This window comes from Ostrea edulis, chromosome 1 (assembly GCF_947568905.1).
Source record: "Ostrea edulis chromosome 1, xbOstEdul1.1, whole genome shotgun sequence".
Classification (NCBI taxonomy): Eukaryota; Metazoa; Mollusca; class Bivalvia; order Ostreida; family Ostreidae; genus Ostrea; species Ostrea edulis.
In genome coordinates, this window is record NC_079164.1 from 86209439 (window position 1) to 86230431 (window position 20993).

Below are 20993 nucleotides of genomic sequence, written 5' to 3' on the forward strand. Positions count from 1 at the left end.
TGGTTAATATAGAATGTATAGCATGAAATTATGAGACATAGTGTACGTAAAATATGATAAAGATGCATGTGTACATTAATTGTCATAGTGAGGGTGGGTCTTAAACACAGGATCTAAAGGGAATGACACTGAGTGATGATTTATTTATAACAATGGTGAAATAACAGAACTCAATGACCTGATGGTATTATATAACAGCTGGATTACTTTATCGGTGGATTCATACTCAAGAAGTATACTGGTAATTTTGAAGTGTAGATTTTCACTATTTTGTGAATTCCGTACGAAAAGGCTGAACTCATTTATATATATAAAGAAGCTGGATGGTAAGAATTATGCAGGAGTGTTAATTTGTTTCATTTGTGGTAAATGGTTATGAGGGATTGTCAATTTTAAAACAAACCAAATTTTATCGAAGTCATTCCTCTGGTGACCAAGATTGAATATATATCCAGTAACCATTTCAATTTTCAGCATATTCTCACAATTATAAGTTTGAAATTAGTGTATTGTGGTTTTTCGAGATCGTGGGAAATCAGGAATATGTTGTACGATATTGGTTTTAATTAGATAGTTATTCTATTTAGAAGTCATTGTGGGCATTATATCTGTTGTTTTTTTAAGCAAATCATTCTTCGTAGCCTTAATTTGCATTGTATGTGTAGGAGAAAGAGAATCGTTTGTCATATTTCACCGTAAGGAACACATTGTTTTCCATTGTCTAAATCTGTACAATTGCGGTTTGTTAGTGAACTTCACTTCAATTTGAATATCTCTAGATCTTTCCTGTGATTTGTAGCTAATCTACCTCCGGTCCTGTTCCACTTTCTCTGGTTGTCTAATTGGATAACGGCATATAATTATACTGGACGATACCAAACAGTTAGATAAAGCTCTAGTAACAAGCTAACTAGTTAGTAGTTTTTCAGTAATCAATTCCCTGCTGTGGATAATACCCTCCTTTTGTAACAAAAACACACTATGTATATATAATAATTGGTAATTAGTGAAGATATTTATTTGGATGGGTGGATTTTTGTTATTCTGAATAATAATAGGTCACTTGTCACAGGTGGGAGGCTGCAGGGAGCTAGAAATTTGTTAATTTTAATGATATATACCATTAGTTTAATATCATTAATTAGAAATGTCAAAGTTCACATACAGTGTTCTCTGCAATGAAAGGTTCTGGACATGTAAGTAGCAGATGATTTAGATCACCTTTTACACTTGACACTTGTGTTCAAAATATTTTTTTCATATTGTCCAACTGAAGTATTTGACATCTTCATTGTGTATAGATCATGTTAAATGATTGTTTTGACATATGTAATGGAAAAATTTACATACGACTTATATTTTTATTTTAGAATATGAATTAATTAAGCCTTCAAACAGACAATTTGACGATATCCTGTTTTGAAGTTTTGTCATCTGATGTACTAGATTTGTTTTTCTTTGCATGACCCCCCATTGAGTGTAGTTGTTTGCACTTAATAGTCTCTCTTGATGGCATACTGATTAGGCGGTGCCCCTACAACTGAAAGTTAAGTCTGTCAGGAAGTTCATCTCAATTTACATTTTTCTTATCGTCCCTCACCAAGAAGCAGGTGTATAGGAGGACATGAAAGTAATTATACACATACTAGTAACTGATGACAAAACTAGTTTCTACTCAGGCGATTACTTAAAAGTCTAAGGATTGAAATAGAATTGTATAGAGTATAGAGTTGATTGATCTATCTGATAAGGACCTTGTGGGGAAACATGAAAATTAACAAAGTAAAAACCGAGTGAAAGAAAGTCTGTCCTCAGACAATCAGAATGACATTTGTATGTCTCCCAGATGTCTGCTGTGTTTCTGTCTGTTATATCATTGAGAATTATATGCTGTACCCTCTCTCTATGCACACCTGTAAAAATGTTCAATTGTAATTTGATATGGCATTATACTCTTGGTGTTTGGTTGCTTGACCATTGACATATGGACAATTTAGTTCAAACTGAAGTATTCATTGACCTGTAAATAAGTATGTTTGAGTCCAGAGACTGTGTTTATTTACAGAAGCAAGGACCTGTAGATTGAATTAACAAGAGATTGTAGTGATAAGAATATATACAGAGGTACAATTTCATATCTTAAGTCGGCAGGTCAGTGAAATTGATAGGGCTGACGACTCGTGTCTTAAAGAAGCCATGGAAGGCCAAGCTCCCCACAAACACCATTTATAAGAAATCACAGTGCAGTGATGGACCATCATGATTTTCTCCAACATCATCCGCAATTGATGAAAATTTTCTTCCTTTTCAGAAAGCAGAATAACATGGAGGGAAATTTATACTGTGATAATCATATCCCAGCCATGACTAAACCACCCCAGACATTGGGAAAGTCTCGGATCCCCTCCTCTCCAGATGATCAAGAGGTGAGTTACAAGGATTAAGGTAATTCATCAAAGTATGTGACATTGTTTGTCCACAAGCTAGTAAAATTTTATGTAAAATAATCATGGTTTTCTAGTGTTTTTAGTTTTAAAATTACATGGTAATTTCCAAGTAAACATATGTGAGGGAGGGAGGTTGAATATTATTTAAATATTAGTGTTGGTAACCTTATGTTTACAGATATTAATGTCACATCTATGTAGTACAATATAGTGCTTCAGTGCAGTAAACTTACTACAAACACTGATGTAGTTAAAGCAAAATCAAAGTAAATTTTAACTCACAATGGAATTCTAATTGGATTTGATAAATTAAACTGAAGTCAATATTGTTGGTCCTTTGAGGTTCCTGAAAAATCTTGTGTTACTTTAAACAGAAAAATCAAAGCCTTCTGCTTCTGTAGCTTTTCATTCATTCACTTGATTTTATTTTCATTCAGCTGCACGCATTTGAGATGTTGATAAACTACCAGGAGCGAAGCCGTATTGATGATCAGAGATGTGACATCAGTTCATTCATACCAAAGGTAAACCCTCTTCATCTTAACCATCATCACTTATTGACATATCAGGGTACCTGTCTGTATCGCAGACAACAGGTAACTGAATGACATATCATATGGCATCTGTCTGTATCAGAGACAACAGGTAACTGAATGACATATCATATGGCATCTGTCTGTATCAGAGACAACAGGTAACTGAATGACATATCATATGGCATCTGTCTGTATCAGAGACAACAGTTAACTGAATGACATATCATATGACATCTGTCTGTATCAGAGACAACAGTTAACTTAATGACATATCGGGGCATCTGTCTGTATCAGAGACAACAGGTAACTGAATGACATATCATATGGCATCTGTCTGTATCAGAGACAACAGGTAACTGAATGACATATCATATGGCATCTGTCTGTATCAGAGACAACAGTTAACTGAATGACATATCATATGGCATCTGTCTGTATCAGAGACAACAGGTAACTGAATGACATATCATATGACATCTGTCTGTATCAGAGACAACAGGTAACTGAATGACATATCATATGGCATCTGTCTGTATCACAGACAACAGGTAACTGAATGACATATCATATGGCATCTGTCTGTATCAGAGACAACAGGTAACTGAATGACATATCATATGGCATCTGTCTGTATCAGAGACAACAGGTAAATGCTCTGTGCTTCAGTTAATGAAACAAATTTAAACTGCCCTTGAAATGCCTGTTATGTATCTGAACCACAGAGGCAAATCTACCCCTTTAATCACCCATGTTCTTCATAACAAACCATATACACTTAACGATGAATTTCCAAGTAATCCAATCAATGATAGTTTTACTAACATGCTTGTTCCCTTATTTTGATATAACTTTATGGTTTGGTGCTTGCCAATGTGTACATGTTACAGCGTGCGTCTGTTGATAGGAGAATGATACGATATTGTAGGGGGCCTCTGCTGAGTTTTACGAGTATGTACTGAATTTCCAAAGCCGTGGACGCCTGGAAGACCAGCGATGTGCAATGCCTGACAACCCGAAGGTTGGGGGTTCAAAATCCAGTGTAGTCCCTTCTGTCGTCTGCTTTTTATATAGATATATACATGTATAATCATTTGTGTCATTTGTTTTACAGAATGGTTTTGTGTTTTATAAAAACTCTCATCACTCTCTCTGCATCCCAACTAAATATCTAATGATATTTTCTTGTCTTGTTACATTTATAAAGTTCCTGTCAATTAAACCCATACAGAAATGACACCCACTGGTATTTTTTTCTTTCCATTTTACTACCATATACATATTTCTGCCTAATTTGTCAAAATGTATAGGCTGCAATTTTCAGATGTCATATGCCCATACTCTTTTACAGATAATGTAACAATTATGCATGCTTTTCCCTATTTTTAAGGAAAATTTTTTTAGTTTAAGTTTCCTGTAGTACTTCCTGCATGTTATGTTAACGTGTCAGATGTCGCACTCTTGGAGTCAAGAGGGGTGATGTTGGTATGGCATGGTAATCAGCCGGATACCAACATGATCGCTGTTTATTTTGGTTTGATTCAATTTGTTTCAGATGTTTAGAAAATCATGTGACTGTTTCCAAATTTCCTGTATTTAGATGTTTCAACGGGTTATTAAGATCTTAGATGTACCAAGATTAGAACTAAAATGATGCATCCCTTTATATATATATCTATATGAATTACATCAATTGCAGAATAATTTGCACTATGCCTTATTGGTGTAGCGATTAAACTGCCTTTGGATTTGATCTACTGCTAACTGGTTGAAGGCATTCCATGAACATTTAACCTTTGTATAGGCTAAGGTCATGGACTTAGGTGCTGTGTAATGACTATACTTCATAGCTTCAATTTGACCTACCCACCAATAAATCAGTGGCCCCTACATGCTGACCAGGCATTGATAAATTCCAATATTGTTTTTTTTTTTTGTGCTGTGTTATTAGTTTGTCGCATATGTGCTGGGGCTCCAGTATGTGCTAGGGCTGGAGCCGTCTACAGGCCGCTTAGAAAGGCATAGTGTTCAGAGGACCAAGGACAAAATGACATGTCAGAAGTTTTCATTTCAGGCACCCCTCACTCCTACACAGATTGAACAAAGGAAAACCATGGAGCAAATGGAACAGGTAATTGTACATTTGTTTGCACACACACATGCATATGCACATACACACGCATATGTATACACACATACATGTAGCAAAGCCAGATAGATTCTGTAATATAAATTGATAGATACAAAATCGTAGCAAATATATTTTTTATGCATAGATAGATGTCAATTTCATGTAAAATTTCACCTTTTGTGTCCCTATGATAATGACCTTGATAAATTTTTCAGATCCTCAAGGACCCTGCACCATATCCCATGATTTATCTCCCTTCAAATGTAGGATATTGGGAAGAGAGCTCAGAGATCCTCACTACAGAATCTCACGATAAACTCCTTCAGGAGTCGAGAGACGTTTATGTAGATCAGGGAGCAACAGCGTACAGGAAGCACTTCCTGGGTCGAGTAGGTGTTCATTTTGAGAATATGCTTCATTGAATAATTGTGATTCACAAAAGTTTGAAAAACTCAAAAAAATATTCATCACCTGGTAAATTGTTTTCTTCTTAAAATTAGTAGGGACTCTGCCCTATCCAGTCAATGTTTATATTGTCTTTCTAAAAGTTTGGCAAGTAAATGTCAAAGAACAGTAGGATTTACAGATGGACTTCAGAGTGCACTGCATGAGAGGTAGACCTCTGCTCTCCTCTACAATATTTGTATAGCTGGAATTTTTCTCCACAGGAACACTTTAACTACTATGGACAGGATGTTTCTCTGGGTCCCCTTGTACTCTCCATAAAGGAGGAGATGACAGAAAATAATGAAGAGATGATCCGATGTGTCCTCAGGTAGGCAGTCAGTTAGACAGGTGTTGCAAGCTAGCAAAAATGAAAGAAAATTGATATGCATGTATGCAGGTGTGCATTTGACATTGATAAAAGCTGTAGAAACTTATCCCAAGTTTTACTGAGAATTTCTTCAGGGTTCCTTTATGTAACAGCTGTTGCAGCGATTAATACTTTGCTCTTTTACCACTACAGAACAAAGACTTCCTCTCAACACAAACTAATTCCTGTTGAACAGCTGGACAACATTCCAAATCCTGTCAAAATAGCTAAGGTAACCAAAGGGAAGCTATCTCCTTATTAAGTTCAAAAGTCATGTATTTACATGTTATTGTTGTGAGGTCCGTGTTATTGTTGGGAGGACCGTGTTATTGTTGTGATGTTCATGGTTGTGAGGTCCATGGTTGTGAGGTCTGTGTTATTGTTGTGAGGTCCATGGTTGTGAGATCCGTGTTATTGTTGTGAGGTCCGTGTTATTGTTGTGAGGTTCGTGTTATTGTTGGGAGGACCGTGTTATTGTTGTGAGGTCCGTGGTTGTGAGGTCCGTGTTATTGTTGTGAGGACCGTGTTATTGTTGTGAGGACCGTGTTATTGTTGTGAGGTCCGTGTTATTGTTGTGAAGTCCATGGTTGTGAGGTCCATGGTTGTGAGGACCGTGTTATTGTTGTGAGGTCCGTGTTATTGTTGTGAGGTCCGTGTTATTGTTGTGAGGACCGTGTTATTGTTGTGAAGTCCATGGTTGTGAGGTCCATGGTTGTGAGGACCGTGTTATTGTTGTGAGGTCCGTGTTATTGTTGTGAGGTCCGTGTTATTGTTGTGAAGTCCATGGTTGTGAGGACCGTGTTATTGTTGTGAGGTCCGTGTTATTGTTGTGAGGACCGTGTTATTGTTGTGAGGTCCATGTTATTGTTGTGAGGTCCATGGTTGTGAGGTCCATGGTTGTGAGGACCGTGTTATTGTTGTGAGGTCCGTGTTATTGTTGTGAGGTCCGTGTTATTGTTGTGAAGTCCATGGTTGTGAGGTCCATGGTTGTGAGGACCGTGTTATTGTTGTGAGGTCCGTGTTATTGTTGTGAGGTCCGTGTTATTGTTGTGAGGACCGTGTTATTGTTGTGAGGACCGTGGTTGTGAGGTTCGTGTTATTGTTGGGAGGTCCGTGTTATTGTTGGGAGGACCGTGTTATTGTTGTGAGGTTCGTGTTATTGTTGGGAGGACCGTGTTAATGTTGTGAGGTCCGTGTTATTGTTGTGAGGTTCGTGTTATTGTTGGGAGGACCGTGTTATTGTTGTGAGGTCCGTGTTATTGTTGGGAGGACCGTGTTATTGTTGGGAGGACCGTGTTATTGTTGTGAGGTCCGTGGTTGTGAGGACCGTGTTATTGTTGTGAGGACCAGGTTATTGTTGGGAGGACCGTGTTAATGTTGTGAGGTCCGTGTTATTGTTGTGAGGTTCGTGTTATTGTTGGGAGGACCGTGTTATTGTTGTGAGGTCCGTGGTTGTGAGGACCGTGTTATTGTTGTGAGGACCAGGTTATTGTTGGGAGGACCGTGTTATTGTTGGGAGGACCGTGTTATTGTCGGGAGGAGATACTGCATTTTCCTTTCGTTTGTTACAGTGTTGTTGTGAAGAAATTACTTGCGAGAAGTTTGACCCAGTGCTAACAACCAAAGGCTCCAGTTTAATTGTTCAGTTTGATGAACACAATCTCACCAACCTGTACAAGTTTGGAGTCATCTGCCAGAAATTTAGACAGGTAAAACAAAATTACTGGTACTTAATAGAGGAGAGGTCAGAGAGAAAATGTACTAAAATTAAAGACCAATGAAAATTTTGGAAAATAACAATTGTTATTGCATGAAATGTAGATCAGGAAATATTTATGATTCTTTTGGTGTGCATAATCAGCATTGTTGATTTTTGGGGAGAAAATCTTCTGGCAAGTGATCAATGTAATACAACATGCACTAAATTAAAACCACAGAATCTCGCAAAACTATGCTACACATCAAAAGGTGAAAGGAAATGCTATCTACACTACGGTGTATGCTGATAGGGGAGACAGATTTTTAGTTAAGGAGGTATGTTACACCAGAGAAATTTGATGTAGATGTACTACCTTAAAGTAAATTGCTTTTCAGACAAAAGAGGAACAGTTGTTTGGGAACAGAAATCACAATGACACTATGGATGAGTTCCTCAGCCTTATTGGGGACAGGGTCCCTCTCAAGGACTTCCAGGGGTGAGAACTGGTCTTCTTTGTTGTGTTAAATCAAAACAAAGATATTATAGTTATCTATTTTTTAAAAATTAATTATTGGTACTAATACCGTTGTTTGTATTTCAGGTACCGTGGGGGATTAGACACTATCCATGGACAGACTGGGCAAGATTCAGTGTATACGAACTATCAGGGGAGAGAAATCATGTTTCATGTGTCTACACTCCTCCCCTATACGGATGGGGACCCACAACAGGTGAATTATACACACACCTCAATATATCTAGGTGTATCTATAGCTGCAATATATGAGAGGATGAAAATATTCTCTGGTTTCCTAATTCAGAGATACATGTAAAGGGTCACCTCAGTGTATTGCCATCCGTTATATCACCACCCTCATACCACCACCTAAATGGGTAGAAGGAATTTCCATACACACTAAAAAAACCCTGATATAACGTACGCCAAATTTACCTATATGCATCACCATCCGCCACCCATTTTTGGGTACAAAAGGTAAAATTACCGTTAATCATTCCCCAATAACAATACCAACAACCAGGGATCAGAAGCCCTAATTATATATGATTGGTCTGTCCAGTGAATCATACTGAATGTAAATTTAGTGTGCTTCATGAAAACAGGTAAGTATAGGTTATTGCAATAACAGCTTGAATATATTCATTTAAAAAATGTCTCTGAAATCGTCCTGTAGAACTATACCCACTCGTAATTAACAGAGAAACGAGCCTGCTATCAGCTGCTGTTAATTTTGTGCGTGCCATTTGATCTCTGTGTGTATTAAATGTGTGTGATGTCATATTTCTGTGTTCCAGAAAAAAAGTAGCAGCTTTTACACATGTTTGTCAACTGCTCAATCTAATCAGTCTTTATAGAACCTACCACGACACAGATAAAACGGTTTTACATACATGTATTCCTATGTGTTTTACAAATGCACAAGTGCAGAACATTTCACTATTTAATGAAGTTTTTTTAAGAACTGATGCAAAACAATTTCATGCATGTACATATCTTGTTATATGTGGACGACAATAAAAGGACAATAATTGATTCCTTCTTTCAATTTGTTAATCAAAATGGTCAAACTCTTTATAATGCCGCCCTCGATATAACACCAAAATGGGCTGGGACAAAAGCTGGCAATATACCGAGATGACACTATATATTTGAGAAAGATTTCAATTGTGAATACTGGTATTTGTACTTTTAAAAGGTTGTCCCTGTAGTCTAGCATCAGAGATGAGGACATCCTATAGTTTTCACCCTGTTTATCTTTTTATCCATACACAATTTTTGTGAGCACAATTTGTATTTTAGAATCATTAATGAATGTAAATAAATAAATGGGTGTGTGAGTGTGTATGTTACTAAAAATATTCTTGTTTCTAAACGTATTGCAGTGAATCATTAACATCACCTAATAACTACATGTAGATTAAAACCCAAAGCACACGTGTGTAACAATTTTAACTTTTCCCATCCAGCTACAGAGGAAGCGACACATAGGCAATGATATCGTGGCCATAGTGTTCCAGGAAGAAAATACTCCATTTGTGCCAAACATGATCGCCTCTCATTTCTTACATGCCTACATAGTTGTTCAGCCAATCACTGGAGAAGATGGAAGTACCAAATACAAGGTATGCTCTTCTTCATCTCTTTTATTCTTCAGAATGGCTTACAATTTGTTTACAGGATTGTTGTATTAATGTAAGCTAACAGTAATGTGGACCTTTACAGTTTGTTTACAGGATTTTTGTAATAATATAAGCTAACAGTCAGTCTGATTAATTAAAATCAAACCTCAGCTCACTTTGCTCGATATAGAGAGGTTTGATTTTAATCAGACTGAGCTAACATTAATATGGACTTTTACAGTTTGTTTACAGGATTGTTGTATTAATTTAAGCCACAGGGGCATCTTATCCACTCTGTTCTCTATCACACATATATAAATACATAAATGTATTTATATATGTGTGATAGAGAACAGAGCAGATAAGATGCCCCTGTGTTTAAGCTAACATTAATATGGACTTTTACAGTTCATTTTAAGGTTTGTTGTATTAATTTAAGCTAGCAATAATGTGGACCGTTGTATGTTCTCCAGGTTTCTGTGGCAGCACGTAGTGATGTTCCAAGGTTTGGTCCACCATTGCCACATTCTGCGGTGTTTGAAAAGGTACAGTTTTTTCATTCATTTAAAGAGGTTTTAAATTTGTATATATGAAATGCAGACCAGAGGAAGAAGTATATTTTTATTTGTACAGTATTTTCTGAATTCTGTTTGCAGGGGCCAGAATTTAAAGACTTCATTCTAACAAAGCTCATCAATGCAGAAACAGCATGCTACAAGGCAGAACAATTTGCAAAACTAGAGGTAATTTTACATAATCTCCAGAAATCTGAGCTCATATTCCTCTACAGAATATTTCTTCATTTTCAGTAGACATTTTGAAAATCTTATCGAAATATTGAATTGGGTTTTGAGAATATCCGTCTGTAATTTAATGATATGTTCCTTCCTTCCCAGGAGAGGACCCGAACTGCTCTGTTGGAAGTTCTGCTACAAGACCTGACACGGAAGACAAATGAATTGTTTGGAACAAGTTCACCCAACCCTAACTCAGTCAAAGACAGTCGTAACTTCATGGACAACATTAAACGAGCTCTCAGCAAGAAAGAGCCACGGTCATCTGAGTCCAGTATGATGTCCAGCAACAGAAAGTCCAATGGGTCTGCCTCACTAGCCCCAGTTGGAGAGGACGACAAGTTATCTAGTGTGAGAAGAAATATACATTTTATCTAGTGTAAAAACTCCAATTCAGGGGCCAAGTTATTAATAGAAATAATCCAAATCAGGGTACACCTACTAAAGTTCTTTAGTGTTAGGATACTTAGGGACAAATACACATATTTTGTTGTTGAGGACATGAAATTAAACACCAAAGTTACCTATTGCTAGGACATTTAATTGAGGATAATTACACGGTTGATTAGTGTGAGGACACTAAGACAAAGGCCAGAAACACATATATGTTTTATGTTAATTTCATATGTCAATAATGCAGAAAGTCAGAATGATATTGTTATTATATTTAACATTTTAAAGGAAAAAAAGATTTAAAGTGGCCTGTTAAATGATTTTTGCAGCCAAGGAAATCCCCAAGTGTCATCAAGAAGAGTGGACGTCATAGTCTTGAGAGACGCTCCGTGGAGAAAAACCAGTAAGATTTCCCTATAATGTATCTTATAATTATCTTGTCACAGAATTATATAGCCATTATACATGTACCATTATACTATGAAGGTGCTATAACAAAAGAAATTATGTACTTGGTTATATCAGCTTTGGCGACGTAGTATATTTAATAGATCATTATAAAGCATGCATCTATTTAACCTGGTTGATAGAGATGTATTGAATAGCCTCCCTTGATTTGTGCATGTGTTGGATTGTCTCCCCTGCTACATTGGCTGATGTTTCAGATTTCAGCGCTTTGACAGTCACAGCACTCAGTCCTCATACAAAACCTGTAGTGCATCCAACAGTCCCCAGTCCAGCCCCGGCTCCACTGCTTCAGCATCAAGGTACATAACTCCTCGGTGTCACTGTAGGTGCTAAACTTCTTGTGGTTTTGTTTTAATTCCTGTTCAGTTTTCTCCAGAAATCTTATAAAGCAATATAAACCTTCTTCATTAAGGTAGGATTTTAAAATTTGATGATTTTAAAACAGTCATCATAAAACCTATTAAAAATATATACTGGTATATGTAAGAAAAATCGTCAGAGGTTCATATATGGAATAATACAGCTTTCTTAGATACCAGAGGGAAACATGAAATGCAATGTATGTATAAATAAACATAATAGTAGTACATTTAAGGGGTAGCAGAAGAACAATTACGAAGAACAACAAACAATCTCAAAAATATGAGAAATAAAAACACAGAGATTTCTTCATATTTTCATTGAGTTGACAATAGATTAGAAAACTTCAGAACATTTGGTCTTTCATAAAAAAAATTTGTCTATGTATTTTTTCCTTAATTGTGAAAAAGTTGTACACTGTAAAATAAAATGGAATTCATCTCCTATTTCTCCTTTATTACAAAATGTACATAGTCTTTCATTCAGGGGAATACCATGCCATCTTCCTGTTTCTATGGGTAATCGGTGATTTGAAGTGTGAAATTTCATAAATAATTTTCTTAATTTTACAGGCAGAGTAAGTACATGTACATATTTCTCTGAACCAAAACAATGTTTGAAGAGTTTATAAAGCTGGCCCTTAGAAGAGTCATCGATATCAGAAGACCACTTCTGAATAAATTGATCTTTCAAAATCAGATTAACTGTTGTAGATAACCATTTAACATTTACGCAATAACCTTGATCATTCCAAATATTTGAAAGTCCACACATGTTTAAAATTTAAAACTCAGACTGGTAAACTCATCAATCCAATTTTTCTGATAATCTGCAGTTTGACATTAATATACACACTGTTTACTGAGAATTTTTCACCCCTATTTTATTTTTCACTTGGTTTTTCTCTCAATTTGATTGGGCAAATCAAAACTGGGTTAATTTGGATTTACTCCCCACCCTGATTTAAATATAGTAATAAATGGTTTGGGGCTAATATAGAAAAGTACAAAAAAAAAATTTCGTGTTAAGGCAAAAATTATCTGAAGCAAAAATTTGTCCCAGGGTACAGTAGTGAATCTGTAAAGGGAATTCATCTGTTTAAAGTGTGTTATGGTATTTTGCATTGATTTATACAAGTATGCATGTTGCTTTTTTTTTTGCATGACACTATATGATCCATAATGCCATGTTGATAACTTACAATGGGTCGATGGTTAATCCCAGTGTATCATTTAAAAATGCCAATTAGAAAAGTGTTAATTATTTTAAATGGACTATTTTAGGAAAAGAGACTAAAATAAGCTGTGCTCACTGCCCTTATCCTATTCACTTCTAATCAATATATTTTTCATTATAAATTAAATCTTAATTACCAGTGAGACGGTTTCTATAATGAGGAAACTGCCAACAACAGAATTTCATGCACGCCCAGGGGGTGAAGGTGCAATAATCAATACAGTCAAGCGGTGTGATACTAATTGAGGGATTTTTTTTTTTCCTTTTTTAGGATGAACAACTTTCAGCAGTTGTCTCCCTCTAACTCAGAGAGCTCTTTTAACAGTATTGAGGATTTTTCTAATGGTCAGAGTGGTCATCAGAACCATGAGGATTCTGACACAGGCATGGTGAGTAGAATTCAGAACAGAATACATAACAATTACATGTACATGTTTCTTTTTAATATATTGTACTATATGTTGAACAACAGTTCGGCTGATATCTCAGGTGTTTGTTACAATTCCAGCACCTTGACAACTTATAGTTACTAAAAATGATTTATCAAAATTTCAGATCTGTTTACTTTCATAATTTCTCTGAACTTGTTTATGAAGTTGCACTAATGATGTGTCTTATAAAGTGAAACCAAAAACTATTTGAATCAGATGTCTGAAGTTTATTATCACTACAGAGCTTTGTTTTCCCTCTCAATTATAGAAATTTTAAATCTTGCAAATATTCACTCTGTTTGACAAGTATTATCGTAAATACCGAGAAATCTGCTGGAATCCCATGGAAACTTAGAGTAGTAATAGTATTTATATTTTGAATTTGTAAACAAGGGCCATTACTCTGTCATTTCTGTAACATATATTGTCTATCACCAGGAGAGCATGTCCTCAGCAGGAACGCCTTGTAACACTCACATGAAGGCATCCATCTCCAACAGCCTGAGTGATGACAGCTGTGGTTGTGTATTTGTTCCTCTCGAAGTGGAAGGTAAGAATATCTTATAAAAGGACGGGAAAGCACCACCTCAGAACTAAAATTAGACTTCAGTGTCACCGACACTAGCGATGTCACGTCTTCAATAAGAAATCATTTTCTGGTTATGTTTTCAGGCTATGAGAGTATCAACAGACATACAGAACATCTCAGCACTGAAATTCAGAAACTCAAAAAGGAAAAGAAGGTACGTCCGTTACTATGGAATTAAATTATATTTACAGTGTGTTGTACAATCAGTACGTTCATCTGTTCCGATTACACAGTGTCATCAATTCATATTCTGCATGGTTATTTACATTAGTGTATTCAAACTATAGATCAGCTGTAGGTCATACTGGATCTGGTGTGATCTTGAATCAACACAAGCAGTGTTTGTGTTCAATAAATAAATAAATAAAATTAATGTTCATTCGATATATACATACAAACATATATACATAAACACCAAGGATAACCCATGAAAGCTTATTTCCAATGGGGTCCTTTGATGCACGGATGTTTGCGCTAGGAGGTCGTTCATGTTATATGTATATGAAACTCCTCCATGATTTTTGTATATTCATAGATCATGTCTTTGCCAAAACATGAATCCCTCTAAAAAAAAAAATAAATAAATAAATACACATTCAGTATGTTATATCAGAAAGTAAATTAAAGTTTAATTAATGATATATACATGCAAGATAAAACAGTGTATGAGGGCAGATCTTGAATCACTACAAGCAACTCTTCTGTTCTTTAGGCTAATCACAGGGAGATCCAATCATTGAAGGACCGAGAGACACAGATGATGCTCGAACTTCGCAGTGCTCAACAGGAAATCCAGAAACTGAAATTAAATCTTATTGCCGGGGTCAGTCATTACGAGGCAACGGTTTGATCCACCTGTTGATTCTGTATAGGAAGTCATGTGATGTGCCTCCTATGTACAGACTGGTGCGGGGAAATCCAGTACATGTATACATAGGTACTACAGATTCCCCCCCGACAGAATTCAGGATGTGGCCATGATTTGTGTACAGTACAGTGACGTGTGCCTCACAGGCAGTGGAGGAGTCTATATCCCAGTACAGAACTTATGTCAGGCAGTAGCGCATTCCTTTCTCACCGGAACGGACCTATAGAGAAAGAGGCTTGGAGAATCATTGTGATCATTGCTCCCCAATATTCCCAAACAGACTGACACACAGACATGGATTGCATGTTGCAGGGACTGCTTGTATACAGGACACAAACTGAAATATAGGGCTGATCATCACACCTTTGCAGAATGTGCTCAACCATCAAGATCATTTGACACTTAGACATAACATTACAAGACTACAACATGCAATTGTCTAGGATCACTATTAGACTGAAGAGATGTTGTGTATTTCTAGTCATATATGTACAGTGTATGTATAAGGAATATTTTAGTTCAAATCCCCAATCATGTTCTAACCAGCATTCAATTTTTGATGGTCAGCTTATGAACATTTTATGCTGTTGATTTCCGACAATCAAATAACTGAGAGATATTCCTGCTCACTTACTGATACGATGCTTTGGTTGATGCTCCAGTTTATGCTGCCCTTCCACGATGCTACACGCTTGTGGCTACGTACAGGAATGGTTGTTTTGATGTGTATGTATATAGATGTCATATTTTTTAATACAAATTTAAAGTCATTTTTATGAAAACAGCAGATGTAGACGTTTGAAATTGTACTCAACATAATCCAACTGTTCAAAAGAAATTATTTTGAATTAAATTTCAGAAAACATTTAATAGCATTACAAGTAGTATTCATCTTCTTTTCTTTTGGAAACATGCTGCAAGTGAAATGAAAGTTTTGTTGAATGAGAAGTTTTGTGCAAAAGTTTGCAACTCTTACATGTATTAGAAGTGAAAGGAAAATCAAATTACAAAGGTATGTTTGTACCTGATGTGTTCGTCAGTCTGTGATATAGAAGTTTTGTAAGCGAGTCGTTTTCTGATCATGAATATCTGGTGCTACTCGCTCTGTTAAGTTTGTGCAATATTTTGTATATAAAATTCTATTTAATGTCAACAATGTGTTCAATGACCCAGATTCCACAGCATTTACCAATCTAATGGTAAATAAAATATCAACTCTTTGTTTTTGTTTTGTTGTTTATTAAAATATAGTATATAGATGTAGGTAGATGTAGGACCAATCTCCATTTTTAGTGGAGAACTATGAAATCTTTATAACAGGATCTGCATCTGTGTAGATTAACGTTCAGTGTGGACACTATAAGCATTACAGTCTGTTGCACAGCATTGTCAGTTATCTGTTGTACTGCATCATAATCATGCAGTGTCATAGCAGTCATTTATACAGGTTCTCACTGGATGTCCAAAAAATAATTATCAATTTGGGAATTCCAATCTTCGTCGAAGAAGGGCATATTGCTTTGCACCTGTCAGTCGATCGGTAGACCCACAGGAGTCTGAAGTTTTTAAAAAATTATTCCGGATTGGATAATTTTTCTCCGAATTTTTAAATCTGCATGCTCTTTTAACACAACTGTGTCTGGGGCAAAACCATCAGCAAGTGTAAAGGTGAAATTAACACAGGGCGAAAATAACCCTGCATACAACAGTAATCGATTCTATCCCATAATTTGAGAGTCAATTGCTTGATTGACACCAAACTTGATTAAAAATTAAAATTAAACTTTAGACTCCTGTGGTAGACCACTTGTTGTCCGCTCAATATCTCGAGAACCATTCCCTTTACCATAATGATATTTCTTATGTGGGTTGATTGTGAGTAGTAGAGGACCCCTAATTTTCAGGTCAGTCAAAAAGTAATCCACTCTGGACATATGAAGATACTGTCCACTCAATATCTTCAGAACATCAAACTTGGTACACTGAAAAGTAGATGACCATTATTGATTTTGAGGTCACATGGTCAAAGGTCAAACTGGACGTAGGAATATAATGACCACTCAATATGCTTGATACACATCAAACTTGGTACATCTTGAGGATTAGATGATCCCTTCTGATTTTGAGGTCACATGGTCAAGGGTCATACTGGACATAGGAAGATACTGTCAGCTCAATATTTTGAAAACCCTTTGCTTGACAGACATCAAACTTGGTACACTGGTACATCAGAAAGAGTAGATGACCTCTCTAAAATTTGGGTTCACATGGTCAAAGGTTGAACTGGGCATACTGTATACAAGGAAATATTTGCCCGTTTTATTTTCGCTCCTTTCGCCCTTGTTGTCAGTGGGTGAATTTAAGACTGGGCAAAACTGAATTTTTCTCTTATCTCTCTTTATCTTATCAACTGCGTCTGGGCGAATTTAAAATGGGACAAAACCGTCAGCAAGTGTAAAGGTGAAATTAACACGGGGCGAATTTAAAATGGTGCGAAACCGTCAGCAAATGTAAAGGTGAAATTAACACGGGGCGAAAATAACCCTGCATACAACAGTAATCTATTGTATCCCATAATTTGGTACACTGGTATATCCTAAGGGGTAGATGACCCCTATTGTTTTTTAGGTCACATGGTCAATCAACTCTGGACATGGGAAGTTAATGTCTGCTCAATATTTTGAATTGGTTTGGCTCTCCTATCAACAAGCATTCTGAGATTATTGCATGGCAATACATAGTCGGTTGCAAAAATTACTTTACCGCAACAATATCTGAAGTTCCCGATGTAGGCTATGGTAAAGGGAAGAAAGGTAGGAATAGTTGGAAATTAACTACAGTAACTATTCAGGTACAAAGACTAAATGACTCCACTAGTTCTCATCAACATCGTAGGGGCGAACTAAAAATGTACCAATCATCAAATGAGTAAGCACAACAAAACAAGTAGAAGTCCAGAAAACTGATAATTCACGCTATTTCTCGAAGTCCAAGGGCTGTAACTCGGTGAAAAATCACAAAATTCAAACCTGGTCTGTAACATGTCATGGCAAAGCAATGTACCAAATATCAAAAGAGTACCTGCAAGCACAACAAAAAAAAAGTCCAGAATCTGATCAATCACGCCATTTTTCAAAGTCCAAAGGCAAAACTTTTTGGAAAATCAACGGACCAAACCCAAATTTGAACTTGATTTGTAACTTGTTAATCAAGATCATTGGTGTTTATCTTGATTGGTGCAATTTTGTTGGGTTTGATAATTAGAACCTTCCAGGGCAGTTTACCTGTATTCAACAGTCCATGGCAAGTAATTTTCAAGCATAATAAAAAAAATTCTCTGCATTCAACTATCTTCATCCATGTTTCAAAGACTTGTGTGCTATGTCTTTTTCTAATGGATTTAAGGAGGTATGCTACACAAGAGAAGTTTGATATGGATGAAAAGTGGAGGACATGTACAATAATATTTTGTTTCAGTTAAAAGCAATCCGAGAAAAATTTAAAACCCCTGCTGGACTCGAACACGCGATCTACAGTTCAGCAGTCGACGTGCTAACCTACTGAGCTAGGCAAGAATTTTATAAATGAATAGATAAATATTGCTGATATCTATATTTTCCACCATGTTTTAAAAGAAGTCAACCATTATTACAATGTTGAGCATCTCCTTAAGTCAAAACTTACTTTTGGACATTAGTGAGGATTTGTTTTGGGCCATGATAAAAAAGATGTGCATTTTCTAGATATCTTTTCAGAAAATAATCTTGAAAAACAGTGAATGCTTTGGCAACCAACAGAAACAGGGGATCAGACATGCTGGTATAGTGATAAAAATGTTTCTTAAATTTTTTAATATCAAATGACGAATTATTCTGGATGTGTCGCTTTGCGATTGAAGCCTGAAAACAAGATGTCAAGTACTTATTTTATAGTATTGTAATGAAATGTTAGTGATGGGGCATAACAGAGAGAGAGAGAATAAATATCCAAAATAAAATTAAAGTACAGATTTATGACTATTAGCAGTTCTGATCTCCTGTTTATGTTCGTTGCCCAAACCACCCATTTACTGATGTTTGTAATCTTTATGCTCTCATCAATAGATGGGACGTATTATGTTATGGCACTGTTCGTGCATCTAGCTGGCTGACTGTTGGTCTGGCGTAATGTTTTCTGGACTTTTTTCCATAACGGATCTATACTAGCGGAAAAAAGAAACTGCATTATAAAATTTAGTCAATCTGATTAAAACCAGATCCTGAGATCCGCTCACTTAGATCGCTACACTAGGATCTGACGTAACCCCATATAGGGTCACGCCCGCGTGACCTTTCACTTGGAATATTCATGAGAACTATCAGCCAGTCAGATTGCGCCATACAGGCAATGATGGCTATTTAGGCGGTTCCTGGCAATTCGTAAACAAATTGCTGTAATCTCTCTCCCACGAAGTTTATTCCACACTGTAAAGTTGTATATTCTCGCATAACGAATTTTAAACTTTCGCAATAATGCCTAATCTATTCCATTCATTCAAACAACAAAACGTACGATATGAAATATACCCAAATTAAATTGTGAATTCAGATTTATGTATGAATAGGGACGGGTACGAATTGAATAGTTTTCAAGATGGTTTACTTAAATAACGCAAGGAATATAACGCCAGTCGACGTAAACGGTGCATTGTGACGTCGCATCTAGCTGCGATATGTTTTCTTTCAAACCAAACAATCGCAGCCATTTTCCTTGAATTGTGAACTCCATCGGGATTTTTTAGCGTTTGAATGAAAGAAAACCCGCAGAGAATACAGACGTTGTTTAAATCGCATGTTTTAACAGGTGTGCAGTCGTCTGTCAAACGCGCAGCCATTTTAAAAAAAAAATTTTTTTTGCATCTCTAACGTAAATAATGACGCAAAGGTTCATGGGAGAAAAATTATCGTTGGTATAAATCGACAGGGTCAATTTGATTGGCTTAACGAAAGGTCATGCGGACGTGACCCTATATGGGGTTACGTCAGATCCTAGTGTACGATCCAAGTGAGCGGATCTCAGGATCTGGTTTTAATCAGATTGAAAATTTAGTATAATTTTTCTATATTTATTGTTTATATTTATAAAATCTAAACAATCGATAAAGGTGATGTTTTTTAACAATATCGAAAAGTACCCGACTCAGATGCACAGACTTTTTCATGGTGAACACGTTTTCTATTGAAGTGTTCGTACGCACGAGTTTTACTGGCAAATACTGTTTGGAGCAAGAAGTGTAAAAGGTTTGTTTGGTCACTATACGTTAAGGAAAGCACTTTAGTTTTGACAAAATTTACCCTTCTTTTATGTCACGACTCGGTGAAAACCAACGTAATTGTGCTGTTGGAATGCTTCAAGCTGGAATGGCACAAAATATCGTAGCAAGACAATTTGGTGTTCATAGGAACACCATCCAGTCATTATGGAGACGTTTCCAACAATCTGGTAACACTCGGGATCGACCACGTTCTGGGAGTCCTCGTGTGATGTCGCGTCAACAGGAAAACCACATTAGACTTGTGCACCACAGAAATCGTTTCCAGACAGCAAGTTTGACTGCTTGTAGCATTCCTGGACTTCGACCAATCAGTCCAAGAAATGTGCGTAATTGTCTGCGCGAACACAACATCAGACCAAGACACCCAGCAGTGCGCCCAATACTGCTTCAACATCATCGTATTGCTAGACTAGCGTGGTGCAGACAACATCTGCGATTCAGCCAATATTCTGTTCACTGATGAATCCAGATTTCATTTGGATAGCAGTGACGGCCATTGTTTAGTCGCGTTGGGGAGCAGTACCAGGACGCTTGTGTTGTGCAACGTCGACAATTCGGAGGAGGTAGCGTTCTGGTGTGGAGTGGAATAACAGCACGTGGAAGGACCCCTCTACAAATTGTCAATGGAAATCTCACCGGCTTACGCTATAGAGACAAAATTATTCAGCTCCATGCGATACCCTTCATAGAGACAGCAAAATCACATCACTCTGCAGCGATACCCTTCATAGAGACAGCAAAATCACATCACTCTGCAGCAAGACAACGCAAGGCCAC

At 36.6% G+C, this 20993-nt stretch overlaps 1 protein-coding gene across 30 annotated transcripts in view; it reads left to right on the forward strand.

The window, feature by feature from the left end:
* The window catches only part of LOC125676767 (rap1 GTPase-activating protein 1-like), an 84965-nt gene extending 68843 nt beyond the window's left edge, over nt 1-16122 (forward strand). For 15 of the 30 annotated variants that reach the window (XM_048914592.2, XM_056164144.1, XM_056164141.1 and 12 more), the window contains 20 exons: nt 2312-2426; nt 2885-2971; nt 3909-4001; nt 5055-5111; nt 5327-5500; nt 5780-5886; nt 6079-6157; nt 7497-7634; nt 8020-8120; nt 8226-8355; nt 9611-9766; nt 10237-10308; nt 10420-10506; nt 10660-10908; nt 11280-11353; nt 11616-11717; nt 13286-13403; nt 13884-13995; nt 14118-14188; nt 14747-16122. In XM_048914592.2, the coding sequence (XP_048770549.2) occupies nt 2312-2426; nt 2885-2971; nt 3909-4001; nt 5055-5111; nt 5327-5500; nt 5780-5886; nt 6079-6157; nt 7497-7634; nt 8020-8120; nt 8226-8355; nt 9611-9766; nt 10237-10308; nt 10420-10506; nt 10660-10908; nt 11280-11353; nt 11616-11717; nt 13286-13403; nt 13884-13995; nt 14118-14188; nt 14747-14884 (2260 nt within the window). In that variant the 3' untranslated portion in view covers nt 14885-16122. Of the gene's footprint in view, nt 1-201; nt 327-2311; nt 2427-2884; nt 2972-3908; nt 4002-5054; nt 5112-5326; nt 5501-5779; nt 5887-6078; nt 6158-7496; nt 7635-8019; nt 8121-8225; nt 8356-9610; nt 9767-10236; nt 10309-10419; nt 10507-10659; nt 10909-11279; nt 11354-11615; nt 11718-13285; nt 13404-13883; nt 13996-14117; nt 14189-14746 lie in introns of those variants that run through there. The other 15 variants (XM_056164154.1, XM_056164186.1, XM_056164249.1 and 12 more) reach the window with 4 other exon arrangements.
* Nucleotides 16123-20993: the final 4871 nt, after the last annotated feature.